The sequence below is a fragment of the Zea mays genome, chromosome 3 (genome assembly GCF_902167145.1).
Source record: "Zea mays cultivar B73 chromosome 3, Zm-B73-REFERENCE-NAM-5.0, whole genome shotgun sequence".
Classification (NCBI taxonomy): Eukaryota; Viridiplantae; Streptophyta; class Magnoliopsida; order Poales; family Poaceae; genus Zea; species Zea mays.
This window is the reverse complement of record NC_050098.1, coordinates 9,245,537-9,263,407: the sequence shown is the minus strand read 5'-3', so window position 1 is coordinate 9,263,407 and position 17,871 is coordinate 9,245,537. Positions and strand designations below refer to the sequence as shown.

The 17,871-nt window shown below is 43.3% G+C and overlaps 3 protein-coding genes across 4 annotated transcripts; all 3 read right to left on the bottom strand.

Annotated features, from left to right (window-relative positions):
• Positions 1-2,222: 2,222 nt before the first annotated feature.
• On the bottom strand, positions 2,223-3,150 carry LOC103649665 (nudix hydrolase 16, mitochondrial). The gene has a single exon (XM_008675397.4). It carries the CDS (start codon positions 3,045-3,047, stop codon positions 2,511-2,513), a length of 537 nt encoding a protein of 178 aa, XP_008673619.1. The 5' UTR covers positions 3,048-3,150; the 3' UTR covers positions 2,223-2,510.
• Positions 3,151-8,107: 4,957 nt separating this feature from the next.
• On the bottom strand, positions 8,108-9,323 carry LOC103649664 (uncharacterized). The gene has a single exon (XM_008675396.4). The coding sequence runs from the start codon at positions 9,075-9,077 to the stop codon at positions 8,595-8,597; it is 483 nt and encodes a 160-aa protein (XP_008673618.1). The 5' UTR covers positions 9,078-9,323; the 3' UTR covers positions 8,108-8,594.
• Positions 9,324-13,296: 3,973 nt separating this feature from the next.
• Positions 13,297-17,653, bottom strand: LOC100278472 (uncharacterized). Of its 2 annotated transcripts, none has more exons than NM_001151742.2 (8): positions 17,354-17,653; positions 16,103-16,254; positions 15,696-15,892; positions 15,330-15,568; positions 14,622-14,823; positions 14,166-14,540; positions 14,004-14,093; positions 13,297-13,897 (listed from the first exon to the last, which is right to left on the bottom strand). In NM_001151742.2, the coding sequence occupies exons 2-8, from the start codon at positions 16,212-16,214 to the stop codon at positions 13,769-13,771; spliced, it is 1,344 nt and encodes a 447-aa protein (NP_001145214.2). In that variant the 5' UTR covers positions 16,215-16,254; positions 17,354-17,653; the 3' UTR covers positions 13,297-13,768. The 2 variants fall into 2 exon arrangements, with proteins under 2 accessions (NP_001145214.2, NP_001394455.1); NM_001407526.1 differs by having other exon boundaries at positions 13,297-13,894.
• Positions 17,654-17,871: the final 218 nt, after the last annotated feature.

Here is a 17,871-nt window from a genome sequence, read left to right as displayed (position 1 = left end):
ACTTTTGTACAAAAAAGACTATCAACAGTTGGCCAAAAGTAAAACAACCTCAACACGTAAAATCTTTAAACATTGTCTGTGCTCAACATTAAACCTGGTATCTGCACAAATACCATCTGCGTGTAACAATTGAACACTGAGGCGTCAAATCTCGCTAGGCTTCGAAACAAGGTGTAGTGACCATCTTCAATGATTGGGTCAACTGCACGTGCTGGGTCATACCTTGTTAGGTGTGTTAAGGATGAGCTGGGTCATACCTTGTTAGGTGTGTTAAGGATGAACTGGTAACAGGACGAAGCTCCCAATACATATCCAACATATATTTCACGAGCCTACTGTTCTGAAAATGCTCTTTGTGCGAGGTGACCTTATTGCTATGGTTGAAATTGTCTTGCATGCAGCCTTTAATACCCCACCATGCACCATCCTTTCAACATAGATCATCTATCTCCACAGCCTTCTCCTAGAACTTCTGTTTGAATCTTTATCTTGCCTCATCACTATCCCGAAAGCAGCTATGCCCACCACCTGAAAGCCTCATCACTGTCCCATCCTCTCTGTGATGCGATCATTTTGTTTAAACAATTTCTTTGTGGAAAACAGATTTGACATACAAACTGAAGCAGTCCATATGTGTGGTGTGGCCCTGCACACTGAACATTGTTGATTAGTTGCCTCCTGCTCATATCAAATTACAAGCAACCACGACAGATCAAACCAATTAAAGCAAAATGTTCCTCATCTTATTGAGCTGGTGATGAAAAATCTGCAGGAAAGCAATTAGTTAAGACATGTTCTACATAAAGAACTGACTGCACATATGTTTTATCAACAAAGAAGATGCTATACAGTAACTGAGTATTCATAATATCAATAGATAAGAAAGGATAATAAAGAGTAGAGATAGAAAAGGATTATAGGTAATCATTGAAATAGAAAAGGGACGATGATGAATAAGGGGGAAATGTGTTATAAGTAGATCAATCTCTAATTCTTAGAAAGTGGTATTGACAGAAGTTACCTACTGAAGTGCATATTACAAGCATGAATTGGCAAGATATATTGTTAAGAGAAGATACATGATCCTATTCTCCTTCAAATGGATATTATACTTGTATAATAAATACGATCCGGATACAAGTGTTCGCCATGGATTAAAAAACAAGAAATATGTGTGCTTATGTAGTGACAGTATATCATATATCAAAGAGGTAAGGACACTCAAAGGGAGTATCACAAACCATAGTTTTAGTTATTCTAAAATTCTTGCAAGTTATTTTAAACACACTTCTTCAACACCTACAATGCAAAGCAAGCATATCAAACATAAACAAATATTCAAATCTCCAAGCAGCTATCAGATCCAGGAAGTCAACTGGACTAAATAAGATAAGTATAGAATTTACCTTAAGGACTAAAACCTTCGATTCTGAAATTTTAGAGCAGAAGCTCCCCACAGATGATCAACTTCAGTAATGGTTTGGCACACGGGTGACTATATCTCATTCATAAGGTGAAATAACTCCAAATCTGTTTCACTAAGGGTTGCACCATAAACAGACAAAAGCAAGAAAACTAATTTTCTTCATCCACTCAATTGGCTATTATTCTGTTGTCTGCTCTTAATATCATACAGTACCCTTAGTAATCTGATGGTTTCAACTCTTCTCTTTTCTGCAATAGCAATTTCTGCCTTATTTTCTTCCATGAAAGAAAAATCAACTAATTTCAAAATACTTGGAGCTGGCTGTAGCATCCCCCTGTGGTGTTACAAGCATATGGATACTCATAAACTTCATTGCATGTTATTGTCGATACAAAATTGGAGTGACCCAGTATAAGTTCAAGAATTTCATCAGCTGAGAACTTTCCTTGTGATAGCAGAACAACAATACATCGAAGAAATATTATAGGCTGTGAAAAAACTGAACCATAAATGCAGGGAACAGGAAGATCAATTTTATCTCAAATTCTCTACTAAAAGCTACTGTGAGTGTGGTCGTTCTGTTCTTTTGGCAAAAAAAACCTAGGAAAGGAGAGGAAGAAATATGACAAGTTCAGATACACATATTTCTCTACCTGGTCATCTGAAAAAAGCACATGCATGTAAAATCGATGAACTTGGAACCATCATGTATCGAAAAAGAAGTAGGAGCATATTGATTCCAAATGCAGAGCAGTGAATAAAAACATTGAACACATTTTTTTTTGATATACACAAAGCTTGCTTTGTCTCAAGGCTCAATACAAGACAGTTAAATATAGCTGGCGACCGCAAGAATCAGCAGCTTACAACTCCAACATCCCTCGGGTCATCATCAGCTGAGGAGACTGTCATCCTGAAGACGGTGTAATAAAGCGACAAAGTAAACAAAAGCTACCAAGCATCAGAGATCCCTCATGCATGTACGCCAGTCAGCCTCTGGAAGAAAATTTTAGTCCAAGCAAAGATACAACGCCAAATAGCACATGGCTTCTCCGCCGGGGCCCCCTGATGATTTAAGGTGGTGTCATCTCTCAGTTCGGTCCACGCAGCCGCCGCCACCACCGTTTCTCCAGTTCTCGAGCCAGGAGGAGAAGCCTGTCACGAGGGCCTCCTGCATCCACAGGTAGCAGCTCCGCTCCGCCGCCTCGGGAACTGTGAGCCAGCTCCTCTGTCGGGTGCTCTGTTCTGGCCAGGATGCTCGCTCTTCCTTCACGTGCAGAGCAAAGATTGCGGCTCTACACGTTGCTTCGGGCTGCTTGCTCTTGAAATCGTAGAACCCCAGCAGTTGCACTAAATCTCCTCGCACTCTAGCTTCTTCGATAGCTTCCCTTGCAGCTGTCTCTTCAACAGCTTCATCATTCTCCCAGCCTCCCTTTGGAAATAGAAGACCCGGTCCACTTTGTGAGCTGATCATGAGAACTTCAACAAGTTTCTTTTGTTCATCATCAGAAGCTCCATCATCAATATCCATGTATCTGAATGGTATGCACCCGGCCACAAGGCGACGGCCGTTCTCGTAGCGCTGCAGGTGCCGGCCCGTGCGGGCCACCAGATCACACATGGCTGCCTCCCCCTCTCCCACCGATCCCACGGCGGGACACAGGCTGTCCCTAGCCAGGCCCCCAACTTCCTAGAGCATCTTCCTTCTCGCGTCAGTACGACGAGTGGCGGCCGGCGGCGCGCGGCAATGCTGCAGAGCCGTGGGAGGCCAAGGTCGAGAAGTTGTTAGCGTGGACCTCGCTGCACCATGTGGGGCTTGGGGCGCCCAGCCGCTTGCTTCCTCTCCCTCTCTTTTTTTCTTTCAACATTGAGCACATTAATTATTCAAAGAAAAAGAAGTTGGAGCATCCAACAGGGCATTATCTCAAACAAATGGTGTGCATCCAGAACAAGAACTCTGCTCCTACAGGAGAGATCCAACTCTGGACGTGCGCAAGGGGTGGACAGGCGACAGTGTCGAAGGGGTGGCCAGGAAGTTGGCCCGTGGGAGGAGGGAGGAGAAATTTGGGAGGAAAGGGGAGGCGCGTTGGTACCTCGATGGAGAAGGATGAGGAGGTGGTGGCGCTCGCCAACAGAGGTGCGGTGATGCGGCAGCGGTGGAGGGAGCTGGCCGATGGAGCCATGCAGAGTAGGGAGCGGAAGACCGTCGAGCGCGGCGGCGAGCACAGGCTCGCCCGGGCGTAGAACTTAGCGAGGAAGACGGTGTGAGCGGCCTACACTTCGGGGATCTCAATCCGTTGCAGGCAGGGGCAGATGGTGCGAAATCGCGAGCGTCACTCGTCGGCTGCCTCGAAATCGTGAGCAGAACGGTGGCTTGGGTGCGTGCGTGAGTGGGTGGAGGAGGGAGCGGTTCATGGTTGTCACTTGTCAGAGTAGTACGGTTAGAGAGGAGGCAGAACCGGAGGAAGGCAGAACACGAGTGGGGCAGAACAAAAAAGGCAGACTACTCTTACCTTCTTAATAAGTAGTATAGATATATACAGCTTGAAATTGCTAATAAGTGCTAATCGTTCGTATACTCATGAACCCACCATCCAACCACCAATATATTCAGTTTATAGCTGTTAGCTAGCTAACTTTTAATGCTAAAAAGATCCTTCCAAACAGAATTTATAGGCAGCGTATGTGTAGCCATATAGGGATGGCAACGGGTACAAAACCCGCGGGCATTGGTTTTATAAACTCATACCCGCCAGCAAATAGCAAACCCGTACCCGTACCCGTGCCCGCAACCCACGTCGGGTACTGTATACAAGCCATACCCGTCACCCGCGGGTTTTATAAACCCACGGGTGCGCCCGCGGGCGCAATAGACCCACGGCACACCCGCGGGTACACCAGACCCGCGAACAAACCCGCGTGGCCGCCATACAAACAAGTAATAATTTCAAACACAAGCAATTTCCAAATAGTCCCATACAACAAACATACAACAGCTCCAGTTCCATACATATATAGTTTACAGCTTCCAAGACATCAGTTCATAGCAATAATAAATGTCAAACAAGTTATAGGATAACAACCACAAATTTAAGTTTAAACTAATCATCCGAGGCGATACAAGGATCCTCCTTCATTTCCTCTTCAATGTCTTCAAGACATGACCAAAAGCTATTAACATCCACATTATCTTCACCTATATTGTAAAACAAAATACATATTAGTATATAGAAAATTGATTCACTTAGAATATTAGCAAGGCACATTTCTTTACCTTTAAGAGCATGACGAAACCAACTTTGAGTGCACATCAAAGCTTCTAACATTTGTGGTGTGAGACGGCTCCGATGCTCACTTAGAACCCTACCACTAGTGCTAAAAGCTGATTCAGAAGCTACTGTGGTTATTGGAATAGCCAAAACATCACGAGCAATTAACCTCAATGTAGGATAACGAGTACCAGCAACCTTCCACCAACCAAGGATATCAAAGTACTCATTCTCATCATGAGGAAGAGTTTCTTCTTCCAAATAGCGATCTAGCTCATTCTTGCTTTTCACAATGGTTGTTGTCTTTTTACTTGCAGCAAGTGATTTGAATATTGACAAAACAGCAGTTGCACTAATTGTAGTTGTAACAGAAGCGCCACTAGATGATGTACCCACACACTCTTGATCAGATTGCAATAGGTACTGATTTATCAAATTAGTTAGCACTTCATAACTCTTTGAAACATATATCTCAGCTTCTTCCTCTCCCAACAAAGCAATATAACAAGCATGCAACATTGTCATCTTAAGGCGTGGATCAAGGATAACAACAATAGCCATAAGTCCTTGAACATCAGTCCAATACTTATCATATTTGGCTATCATGGCCTTAGACATTTCTCTAATTGTCACATTTTCATCTTCCCTCCATTCTTTCATTTTTAGTTTGATCTCACATACTTTTGGGAAGAAAATATTTGCTGAGACATACTTTGTTCCAGAAAAAAGTTCAGTGAGTTCATAAAATAGTTTCAGTTTCTCACAAACAATAGAAGCAAATTTCCAGTCATCTTCTGGTGGAACTTGATAGTTGGGTTCAAGATTATGCAATCGTTCAAAAACCTTCTTATAAGGTATAGCAATACTAAGCATAGTATAAGTGGAGTTCCATCTTGTTTTGCAATCTAAGCACAACTTCCTATTCAACTGAACTTTTTGTAGTTGGACTGTTTTCATAAATTTTTCATACCTTTTAGGTGTAGCAATCCAATAAGCAACACTGTCTCTGATTTTCACAACAGAAGGACCAATTATTTCCAATCCATCTTTGACAATAAGATTCAGGATATGTGCACAACATCGCATATGCCCACAGATCAGTTGTAATAGCAACACGACATCTAATCTTTTGCAAGAAATTCCTAGCTTTTCTTCTCTCCAACCAGTAAAAGCTCATTATATCTTTCCTAATAGTGTTCCTAGTTCCCAATTTGAACAAAGGTTGCAACGAACTAACAAATTTACGGAAGCCATGATGATCCACAATGGACAGAGGGTATTCATGCAAAACAGATGTTTGCGACACTTCATGTTGGCTGCTATTGGCAGGGGTTGCCATCACAACTACAAGAGAACACACATATTCAATTTAACATACCAATTACCAAATGTAGATAAATTCTAGGCTGAAATTGGCACTGAACACTAGAGATCGAGGGCTCGAGGGAGGATGACCTTGGTCCTTGGAGCTTGGACGGCGCTGTGCCGCTGCCGCTGGACGACTGGTGCTGGACTGCCGCAGCACGACCACGCGCTGGGTCCTGGCGACCTGGCCTCCGCGCGCTGGTCTGCTGGAGCGGCCGAGCGGTGGACGCCAAGCGCTGGACTGCTGGAGGCCGAGCGGTGCTGTAGGCCAAGCGCTGGAGTGACTGGACGCTGGCCGCGTGCCCGCGTGGGACAGCCGGACAGGGGCAGGGCGGCGCTGTGTGGAGGGCTGGAGGCCGACTGGCCGAGCGCCGGTGGAGGCTGCGCCCCGTGCTAGAGCGGCTGAGCGGTGGAGCTGGAGCGCTGGAGTGGAGGCTGGACCGCCTGGGCCTGACCGCCTGAGCGTGGCCGCGTGGGATTGTCGTCGCCGAAGCCGGATGGGGAATGGGGAATTGGGGATAGGGGCGGCCGCCACAACGAGAACAGACGGGAGTAGGGTTTGCTGAGACAGAGTTAGGGTTTCTAGCACATATATATATACCGGGTTCGCGGGTATACGGGCACGGGTTTAAACATTTTATACCCGCGAAGATACACCCATTGGGTACACATTTAAACCCGTACCCTTACCCGCGGGTATAAACCCAAACCCAAACCCGCACCCTATAGGGTTTGTGCCCGTGGGCACGCGGGTAATCTGTGCCCATTACCATCCCTATAGCCATACCGGTGTATCCATATGGCCATGTTGACATATCCATATTGATAGTGTACCTAGCTACTATATGTCCATATCCCATGCATACATATATCGTTGCATCATAAATGTGTAAGTAGCGGGGAGCCGGGGAACGAGGGATAGTGGCCTGCACTTTTGAAGGTGTAGATAAAATATACTGTTCACCAATAATGATCATCAGTGTTACTCTAAGGGTTTAAACGAACTAAATGACTATGTTTAGCTCATTATTTAGACTAAAAAGTCATTTAAACTTAATAAACGACGATTAAACGGACGTAGTAAGGCCATGTTCTGAACCTCTCAAATTAATGATTAGCTGCTGAAATTAGCTGGGAGATTTAGAACGAGTAAGTCAATAGACCAACTAATTATTATTAGCTATACCTATCAAATAACTGTTAGTTGCTCTAACTTAGCTAATAACATATATTATTAGTTGACTAATAATTAGCTCTAGAGGTTTCGAACAGTGCCTAAACCACTACGCATTGTTTACTGGCTAAACGACGGTATATGTAAACGCTGACCATCATTAACCGAGATACATTTATTTTTTTTAAAAAAAACCCACAATACATGAGGCCACTTGAGACTAAACAAAAATGGCAGCGTATAGAGTATGAAAGGAGTGCGCCAAGACGAAGTGCCTACGAAAAGAATGCAGCAAGATTCCCTTCTCACAGGTCCGGTCACAGCGCGTTTGTCCTTTAAGAAGAGGAGCTCGCACACCAAGATTGCTTCTTCTAGAATACAGCGCGTGTGGCCTCTCGCTTTCGAAGAGGGAGGGAGAATTGGTTAAGCAGCAACAATGGTGTGACGCTAACCTCACATCACATCAGCCTAGCACGACAAACACACACATGGCAATTTTCAACAGGTTGGATTAGGACGAAAACATCTCCTGCCGCCCCTTCTGCATTTTTTCCACTCTACACTGCGGTTCTTTTTTTCACTCTACGCTGCGAAGACGGCGAGCCACACACATCACTCTGATGGAAGGCAAGGACGGGATGCGTGGGTTTTTTTTTCTTTCTTTCTGAAAATGGTCAGATTCAGGCAGCGTAGTCTTATGAACCAGATCAGTTTCTTAGTTTGGTCAAACGTGCGAGCGTTTGGAGCATTGAAAAAGTGGTGCGTGCAGACTCCGATCAACTTCACATGCGGCGACGCACTCGCCTAATGTCCAAGAAAACATGTTTGACCAAGCGATCCCATCGTACGCAATTAGCTGGATTAGACAATTAGTACATAGTGCTGGGCACTTTCAATTTTGCAGTCCTTTATTTAGATCTTGTCTCCAAAGATTCCTAAAACTGACAAGCGTTTTCCAACTAGCATTCAAAACAAAAACAAAAAAAACCAATCTTCTCATCAAGCCAGTTCAGAACAAACCAAGTATTCATCCCACCTCTAGTGATTTAGCAACAGATCACGGGGCTGTGGAACGTAGCATTCACATGTTTTCCGTGATTTTGCTGTGAGCAATGGTGTGTCAGTCATGTGTGCTGTGGTATCTGATTGCCGGCGAAGTACAGAGTTTGATCGAGAACGAAAAAAATATGAATGCATGTACAGATGGGGATGGATGCTTCTGTTTTCAGAATTCACCGGACCAAAATTGGAGTTGGGGGGGGGGGGGGGGGGGGGGGGGGGGGGGGGGGGGGAGATTAAAAGTAAAAATCTTGACGCCGCCGGCCGCCGGCCGCCAGCGAGCGGGACGGCGGTTCCTACACTACACGGCGACCCTCTGGAAGACCCTGGAGGGGACGGCGAAGCGCGCGGAAAAGGAGCGCGAGAGGTTGTCGGGCTCCTCCACCCACGCCTCGCCGTCGTCGAAGTTCTGCGCGTAGCTGTACGCGTCGTAGGGCTCCCGGTCGCGGTGCGGCGCCGGCACGCAGCCGGTGGAGCAGAGCAGGATCCGCTTCTTCTCCCGCACGACGCGGCGCCACAGCGCCCTCAGCCTGGCGCGCGCGGACGGCCGCGGGGCCCCGGCGGCGGAGTAGTAGTAGTAGGGCGCACCCGGGCCGTCGGCCTTGGAGAAGGAGGAGGAGGACGAGGACGAGGAGGAGTGGAAGACGACGGCGGCGGCGGCGTCGTCGTCGCCGTCGCCGTCGAGGTCGAAGCCCGCGCGGACGAACCCCCGCCGGGAGATGGAGGGGGCGCAGGAGCAGGAGGCCTGGCGCTGGAACCGCGGGCTGTACCCGCCGCCGTCCATGGAGACGATGGGCGGCCGCGGCCTGCGGGGGCGAGCGAGGAGGAGAGATTGCTGCGGGGGACTGCGGTGGGGGACGGCAGGAGCGGGGGAGTGGCCGCGCCCGGCCTGCGTATATATGGGAGAGGTGAGGGAGCGCCGGAGTGGGTTGTGTGGGCGGTGGGTGGTTTGGGGGATTTGGGATCAAAATCAAATTTTTAGGGCGCTGCGCTCTAATCATGTGTTGTTGCCTTTGACTAGCTTTGCTAATGACAAAGGTTGATCTGTCCATTTGGTTCGCCATAGGGATCACAAGCTATGCCACGTTAGTTTCCATGCAAATGGAATGGATGCATTTGCTTGGACGACCCAAAGTATATATTTCTCTATCTCAATGTAATTACCTATTTGCTCGGATTTTTATTAGCATAGTACCAGCTCATTACAGATGTGTACTCCCTGTAGCTGGCTAATGAATGAGTTGTTTATGTGTTTTTATGGCTTAAGACGAGGCATGCATACGCACGTCGTGACGTGCACAGGCAGACAACGATATGAGTGGTGTGGTAGCGGTGAAAGTTTTGGAGCTCTAAACTCCCACAGTTGGTCTACATTTGTCCATTCCTAAAAGCAAGACAAGTGAGAGCAGAGGACAACGGACAAATAGACAAGAAAGAGAACGAGTAATAAAAATCTGTTTTCACTCTTTAATAATCCATCCGTTCGAAATTAATTTCCCCTGTTCTATAATATTTGTCGCTAGCTAATTTATTTTTAACTAAAATACGACAAATATAAAAACTGAAATAATAATTATAATAATAATGAATATAGACATACATACAAATATATTCATATGTTAAATAATGAATATATGTTTAGTCTAAAACGAGACATATAGATTTGTCAAAACCAAAAGTCCAAGGTATGTTTTGCATGGGTATATAAGTAGTAGTAGTAATTGGATTACTATTTTCAAGCATAAACTATTGTTCAATTAACAACAACAATAACAACAACAACAACAACAACAACAACAACAACAACAACAACAATAATAATAATAATAATAATAATAATAATAATAATAATAATAATAATAATAATAATAATAAGATACTAGATCGGGGGAAAACCTCCACAAACCATATGTGAGTGACTTTGTTAAGAATTTGCAAGCAAGAAATTAATTAATTACTATTTTCGTTCTAAACTATAAGATACTCTTGCTATGCACCTAGGTATAAATTATGTCAAGATATATAGTAACAACTATATATCTAAACTTGCCAAAACTTCCGGTATTTTGAATTAGAGAGAGAACATAACCTGCTGTTACTTTATTTGTCAGCACTCCACCAAACTTTTGCCCCGTAAGATAAGAACAAAGCACATTTTGGCGCGTGCTCAGTGGGTAGACGTTAGATTGGCGGTTTGTCTTGATGCTTGCTCAATGCACATCATTACCCGTTGAGTACTAGATCACTTTGGAACCGCAATGCAAGAGAGTGCTCAGTTCATGATTGCTAGCACCCCAAAATCCAGTTCTTGCTCGTTTCCTTGGACACCCATGTTTGTTTTTCGTACCGGCGCCTTCTATATAATATACTACTCTGTCTTCAGTTTTGTACTAAAACATGATAAATAAAAAAGAAAGGGACGGAGACAATACTATATTACACCAAGCTACTACTAACCTACTAGAGTACTAGTCCTTCAGTTAGGCCTGCCGTTTGGCACTGGCGGCAGGTCCAGCTTAGCCAATCATGCATGCCATGGACTTGTATTATTTGGAGGATGAGGAGGAAACTAGTCGGTGTACCATGTTAGACATAGAGAGTGTTCGAATGTATTAGAGCTAATAGTTAGCTATCATGTTCGTTTGATTTTAATCCATACTGACTTCTACTGTTTCTATAATGTTTTTATCTCTATAAATTGTATGTGCAGCAGTCAAAAAACAACTGTTTTAAATTCGAAGCGGATAATTCCATTAAAATTAGTTGAAGACATCCAAACAAAATACCTAATAGTTCAGCAATTAGTTGTTTTTAGCATATTAGCAAATAGTTAGCTAGCTAATTTGTCTATAATTTTTTAGCCAACTAACTATTAGGCTATTAACTCTAATGTATTTAAACACCCCATAATCTCCGTTGTTGTTTCACCAAACAGGAGTTGAGTGAGACTGCTGCATCAGCTACAACGAGTCAGTTGGGAGGGAGACGGCAGTTACATGGTCCTGTCAGCCACCATAATGAAATCTCTCTTTCTAGGAGAGTTTTTGTTTTTTTTTAAATGGCGTAGCCGCGTAGCAGGAACAGTTCAGACTTGAGAGCGCCAAACTTGACTGACTGGATCTCCAACTCTCCAAGCATGTGTTGCTGCGTGGCATGCAGATCTCCAGGCAGGTCTGTACGTGGCCCGTGGGCGTATCCAATGAGGGAAAGGATAGGATCCCACAGTATCTGACGGTCAAACGAAGCAGGCCAGATTCGTGGCAAGTTGCAACCGAATTCTTTCAAACTTGTTTGACTCCAGATCGCTCGAGCCGAGTCATCATGCCTTTTTTTGCTTTCAATTCGGAAGAGGGCTGGGCGCTGTTCAGACGTCTCTCTGGCCCAACAACTGTTAACCAATAGATTGATCAGATCAGGTCAGACCACAAAGACCTGAGTTTCGTCTAAAACGAATATGCAGCTGGGCAGTGTCACAAAACCTAGTTGCAATACAATGCGATCCAAACATTTTCCTTAGGGTTTGTTTGGTTATGAGCGGATTAAAAAGTGAACAAGAGAAGATTAAATTTCTTGAGAGTTAAAATTAAATAAAAAAATTAATCCCCTCAACCTCTTTAAAATTGAATAAGGTAGGGCATGTATAACTCTAAGACTTTGGTTTGGTTTTATAGGTATAAAAGACAGTTAAGAGACTGCACGATACAATACCAAGACAATGGATTATAAATGCAGCCAAGAGATGACATGTATCGAGAGTCATGAAGATATTCAAACAATCTCTTAGGGCATGTATAACCCACAAAAATGTTTCTTTTCTTAAGTGGTATCAACGGGGTAAGTGCAAAAAAAAAAAACACAAAAGATGTTATCTTGGTGAAGGGACATCTCTAGCACAGTTCTCTAAGTCTAGATACGGTTTTAGCTATACAACCCACATAAATGAGTTGTATCTTGAGAGGTTCTAATGAATAAGATACAAGACTTAAATACATTAGGTTGTAAGATGGGGTTTCTTAGCTGTATCTAGTGCTTGAAGAACCGCAACATAGTATTTAGGTTGTACATGTCCTTAGAGACCTCTCAAGAGACCACATATTAAATAGGGTTATACATTCCTTAACAGTAAAATATTCACATTTAACGCTCGTCAGACCGTAGCAATACAATGCGATGATTTGAGGCATCGGTTATGGTGATCTTTCAGTGTTGTTTCAAAGATTTTTCTATTTTAAGGGCTAGTTTAGAAACTTATTTATTCAAGGGATTTCTATTCTCCCACTATTTTTTTTAGAAAAATAAAAATTTATAGATAAAATGAGGTTCTAAAACTAGTCCTAAAAAGGGACAACTCCCAACGATACAATCATGCTACAGGTACGCAACCAGGAATAATTGCGACATCAACAGCAAGTAGAAGTTTTAATGTGGCCAGGACACCGACCTCTGTAGTGCACAACTGGTACAGCACGCAAGAATGGTTGTTGGTTCAAGTTTGAGGCTAGCTCCAACGGAGCACCCTCGCCTGCTGCCTACGGAATCCGGGGTGGCGAGCTCGTCGAAGCCGTTCAACGGCACCCGTTCGGTGTCACCCTACGCGGGGTGAGAGAAAAAAAAGCACCCCGTCGAGGGGGAGTAGTAATCTCCCACATTTAATCAGTGATTTCACTGTGAAATTAATTTTTTATATTATCACTTTATAACAATATGTATTATGATACAACAAATATATTAGAATTTTTTAAAATTTTAAAAATTGATATATAAAAGTCAAATAAATCAGTTATAATGTATAGAGAGACTGAATAGGGAGAATGGTTGAAGTGATAAATAGAGAGAAGGATAGTTTAGAGAGAGATATTTAAATATGAATATAAAGTACAAACAAGGAGATTTGAGAGGGAGAATGGTTGGAGATACACTGAGCGTTTTTTGGTTACTCTCTTTTTTTACTTAAAAAAGAGTAGCAAATAGTCAAATAGACGCACCACCCAACAACTCACATTACAGCAAAACGGCCAGATTACCGCTTGTTATTGCACTATAATACCACAGCCGATCAATGTTCCAAAGAACAAATGTTCACTTAACAGCAAGATGCAATGACAAATATAACTGGGTGACAGCCCAGTTGGCAGAGCCTCCCTATAGGCTAGGCACTTGCTACCTTAAGATAAAGCGAAAGAAATTTCAACTTCAGAATACATATTTCTTTCTAGTACTACCTCCGTTCTCGAATATTTGTCGTCAGCTAGTACATTTTTAAACTAAACCGCGATAAATAAAAAAGAACAGATGGAGTAGTAAACTAGAGATAATAAAAAACTTCACAATACAGATATGGGGAGTTTTATCTACAGAAATAACTTAGGAAGCCCAAAACAATTAGTTCTGTTCACGAAACAGAAACCTGGTTAATATATACCTCCGCTTAGTTCATATTGTATAAGCCCGTCGTTCTTTATGGATTTCTGAGCTTCAGAAAACAGAGAATTTCTGGAACGCATCCAGGCTGTCAGTGAGCAAAGAGCTTAGTCCTATACTGTCGGTTCCACCCAAGAGTCTGGGGCAAGATGCTTCACGCTCTGGGTCACCAGCTGACTCCTGCTGAAAGAAATAGTAAGATTTACATAAGGATTACATCAGTAATCAGAAAACCAAAGAAGTCTAAGCATCCTAAACAAATCAATGTTGTTAGGGTCATAACCGGTACCATTGAAATCTCTGGCTTTGCATTAATACCATCGCCCTCTACTGATGTTTGACTGTTTAGTTCCTCTTTCCTACCATCCGTAGCACATTGCTGCAAAAACAAAAAGATCATAAGCAGCAAGAAAGGTTTCTGCTGAGACAAAAGATTACAAGGCAAGTGTACCTGATCATCTGTGCCAGTTTCTGGAATGGCGCACAAGACTGATGAGGTCATAGCAGCAAAGCTGTTGCCAGGAACTGAACTTGATGCATGTGGAGTTTGATTCTGGAAGGGAAATGCATGGCAAGTTTCTTCGGCTTCCCAAAGGGATGGATTTAACACTTTTGGTTGGTTACTTGGTTGCTGACGGGCAATCAGCGAAGCAATAGCAGCATCAAATGAATCACATGTGGGAGGGATCTGCTGGAGACAAATGCTATTTTGTGAAGGCGGTTGTTTGGTGTCTTGAGAAGGCGCAGCTTCAGATAACAGTGCTCCAAAACTAATATTAGATATGGAGTCAAGCCATGAAAGTTGTGCCACCTTGCTTGGATTCTCCTATTTTTGAATCATATAGGGTATCAGCTTCAAGTACAGATAATGGTAATGTTTCAATAAACAACAAAATTTGATACTCACCGCCATTTGTGATGTATTTATTTCATCCACAATGGAGGGTGTCACAAAATGATTTGCAAATTCATCTGAACCAGCCATATGTTTTTGTTCATTGAAAACAAGATCAGGAGGCCTGCTGCCAATAATCTTGTCTGCAGAGTACGCTGATGCCAAGGATGGTTCACTACTTTGTTGGTTCAAATCAGGTCCAAACCAACCATACCTTCATAATAGAAAAATAATATTTAAACATCAACTTTCACAATTGATTTGCGTGAATACAAACACAAAAATGAAATACACCGAGAATTCATAAACTTGCCTAGCAAGTAGCAATGTCATCTAAATCCCAATAAACTCCTAAACACACATGTGGCTCTAAACTTGTTAAGTATGTCATTGATCCAAATCACCCTAATTGGAAAAAGCTTGCACATATGGCACACCAATATAACACCTAAATCGAGGTATACATGACAGTGGTGGTGACCATGAGCACAAAATATAGCATGCAGCATCTGATCTCAAACTGCACACTTAAGTGTAACATATGCAATTAATTACAGCGTAGGGTGATTTGTACCTCAAGGACAGTTGACACATTTAACAAGTGGCGACCTACATTGCATTCTAAGAATATAAGAACCTAAATACACCACAGGACAAGTTCATGAACCACCAAAACATTTTGCTCCAAACAAAAATAACTATAAAGAAAACAACTTGAACCTTAAACGAAATGTTGAAGGGTAGCCAACTGCAACATGCACATCAGCAGCTGTGCAAGAATCCTTAAGAGTCCATTTTGCACTGCCACCTATAGTGTCCAGTCTAGTATCATTAGGGAAGAGCATGAGCTCGCCTTTTGCACACTGAGAACTGCCCCATTTTGTATTCAGATGCTGTAAAATTGAGGACATCTTCTTTCGAGGAGCCAAAGTCAATTCAAGGTAAGGATTGTGTTTTTCCTGTCACATTGCATGAAGTAATAAGCAATGCAAATATAAGAGAGAAAGAACCTTCAAACAGGACTATTTGTGGCATGGTGCTTATATTAAGCTATACCAAAAAAAACTGAGGTGCAGAGGTACTCACTTGCTGCATAATCTCTTGAATGGTTTCATATAATGGGAAAAGTTGAAGTTTGATCTTTCCAGAGTGATTAGGTGGCCGAGCAGACAACTTAGCATCACTTGCTGGTGCTTCCATAAGACTGTCAGTCTTTGATGCTATCTTGCTTTTGGTATGTGATTCAAAAGGAGAGACTTTTCTGCGCTTTGCAGCCACATTGCCTGCAAATGATGTTATTGATAAGTCTAGAAAATCAATGATGTCCTTATGACATATCGCCACAAACTTAACAGTTTGTGCAATTGTTTCAATTTAGTTGATCTACCAAGAAGCGCTTATTTCATACTTTGACTTTGGTCTGTGTTAGATTACGATTTCAGCAGATAATAGGTGGAAAAGAAGACGGAAAACTGATAGTGACAACACATCACCTGATGATTTGTTGATATGTGCACCAGCTTTCAGGCTTTGTACCTTATCACAACCAGATTTGGTCTTTGCTCCTGTGCCAGATGCATTACCTTGCTGCTGATGAGCTTTCATTGTCTTGCAATATCAGCAGCAGCTATCCAGTACAATCACCCTGTTGCACAACACAATCATTAAGGGGGTGTTTGTTTTCTAGAGACTAATTTTTAGTCTCTCTATTTTAGTTCATTTTAGGCCATGTTTGGGATAGTTCCAGCTCCATAAAATTTGGTAGAGTTGATGGAGCAGATCATTAGGTGCTCTAGAAAATCGTGGAGCCGGAGTTGTAAGCCTTTAGAAGACATTTAGATAAATCATTTTATTTATTATTTAGATTAAAAATATATTTTTAAAACTGTTTAAATTGATTTTCTAAACTACAGCTTCAGACTAGAGTTGGAACCTGAAGCCATCCCAAACACCCCCTTAGTCCCCTAAATTGACAAACACATAAATTAAAAGATGGATTGTCTCTATTTTAGTCTCTATGTTTGGCAATTTAGGTACTAAAATAGAGGGAGCAAAAATTAGTCACTAAAAACCAAACACCCCCTTACTCAATGTAGTCACTGTTTTTAAAAGTTTCTCTTTTCTTTTATTTCAAGGGTTTGGATTCATGCCATGACTCAGGAGAGGGTCCTATTCACTAAGTGGCCAGAACATCACTGCGCGTGAAAGAAAATGTGCACTTCCTACAGTCCTAAAATTACATATCAGTGTTTAACATAATTTCTGGTTTTAATTGTAGAAAACAAAGCAGTTGATTATAACTTACGATTTCCAAAATTCTAGCTCCTCCATGCACTACGATATTTCAATCAAATTGTTTTACAGTATGTTTAAAACAGGCTCTGATTTTTCTTGCACAAAGCCACTCAACTGATAAGTTATGATTTTCAAACAATCTATCTCTTACATGCACTGTGCTATCAACGGAATACAGTACAAATAAGTGAACGCGATATCACTTGTCCACTAGGAACTCATTTTATTTCTGGATCAAGAGAAACAAACGGAGGGGGGAAAGACTTTGGTTCCATACCCGATCCAAAGCAGTAGAGAACAAATACGTGACCCGAATCCTAAAACCTAGGTATCCTGATCCAGTGATCCCTGAATTCTACCGAACATCCAGCGGTTCAGAACCCCGGATCAAGCAAGTCCCAACCCGCATCGGCCCGGCACCGTAAATTCGAGAAGGGCGGGGGGCATACCTGAAATCGAGACCCTAGATCTCGCCGATCCTGAGCATGAAACGGAACCCTAGCTCCGCTCGCTCCGTCCGACGAGACACCGACGGAGCGTCGGCCGCCACAGATGAAGACGCGGAGCGCAGGGGAACCGGAGAGGAGCGCTGCCGTAGAGCCCGCTACCACCGGGGGGCGGGGGAGCGCTGGCGGATTGAACGAGGCCGCGGGCGCGGGCGCGGACGCGCGAGAGAGGGAGGGAGAGGTGGGAATTTTCAGAGTTTTTGAACACTGGTGGCCTCGCTTGCCGCCTCCACTCGAGTCTTATCAGCGCCAAATTTCCTCTTGGTCGTGTGTATTCGGAATTTCGGATACAATAGATAGAAACGTACTGGGCTGGGAGTCTCTACACAGAGAGTCGGTCGGTGTAAGGGCCCATCATGCGAAACCAGTGGCCTATTGTGCCGGCCCGGTCAGATGGCGGCACACGCGGTAAAGAAGCCCGAGTTTGGCTCGCGTGCAGCGCTCCGCGCCTCCGCCGCTCC

Coding starts and splice junctions, on each gene's coding strand:
- LOC103649665 (XM_008675397.4), bottom strand. CDS start 3,047: ATGTGTGATCTGGTGGCCCGCACGGGCCGGCACCTGCAGCGCTACGAG.
- LOC103649664 (XM_008675396.4), bottom strand. CDS start 9,077: ATGGACGGCGGCGGGTACAGCCCGCGGTTCCAGCGCCAGGCCTCCTGC.
- LOC100278472 (NM_001151742.2), bottom strand. CDS start 16,214: ATGAAAGCTCATCAGCAGCAAGGTAATGCATCTGGCACAGGAGCAAAG. Junction 15,569..15,695: donor TTCAAGAGATTATGCAGCAA/GTGAGTACCTCT, acceptor GCAATGTGACAG/GAAAAACACAATCCTTACCT. Junction 14,094..14,165: donor AAACTGGCACAGATGATCAG/GTACACTTGCCT, acceptor TTGTTTTTGCAG/CAATGTGCTACGGATGGTAG.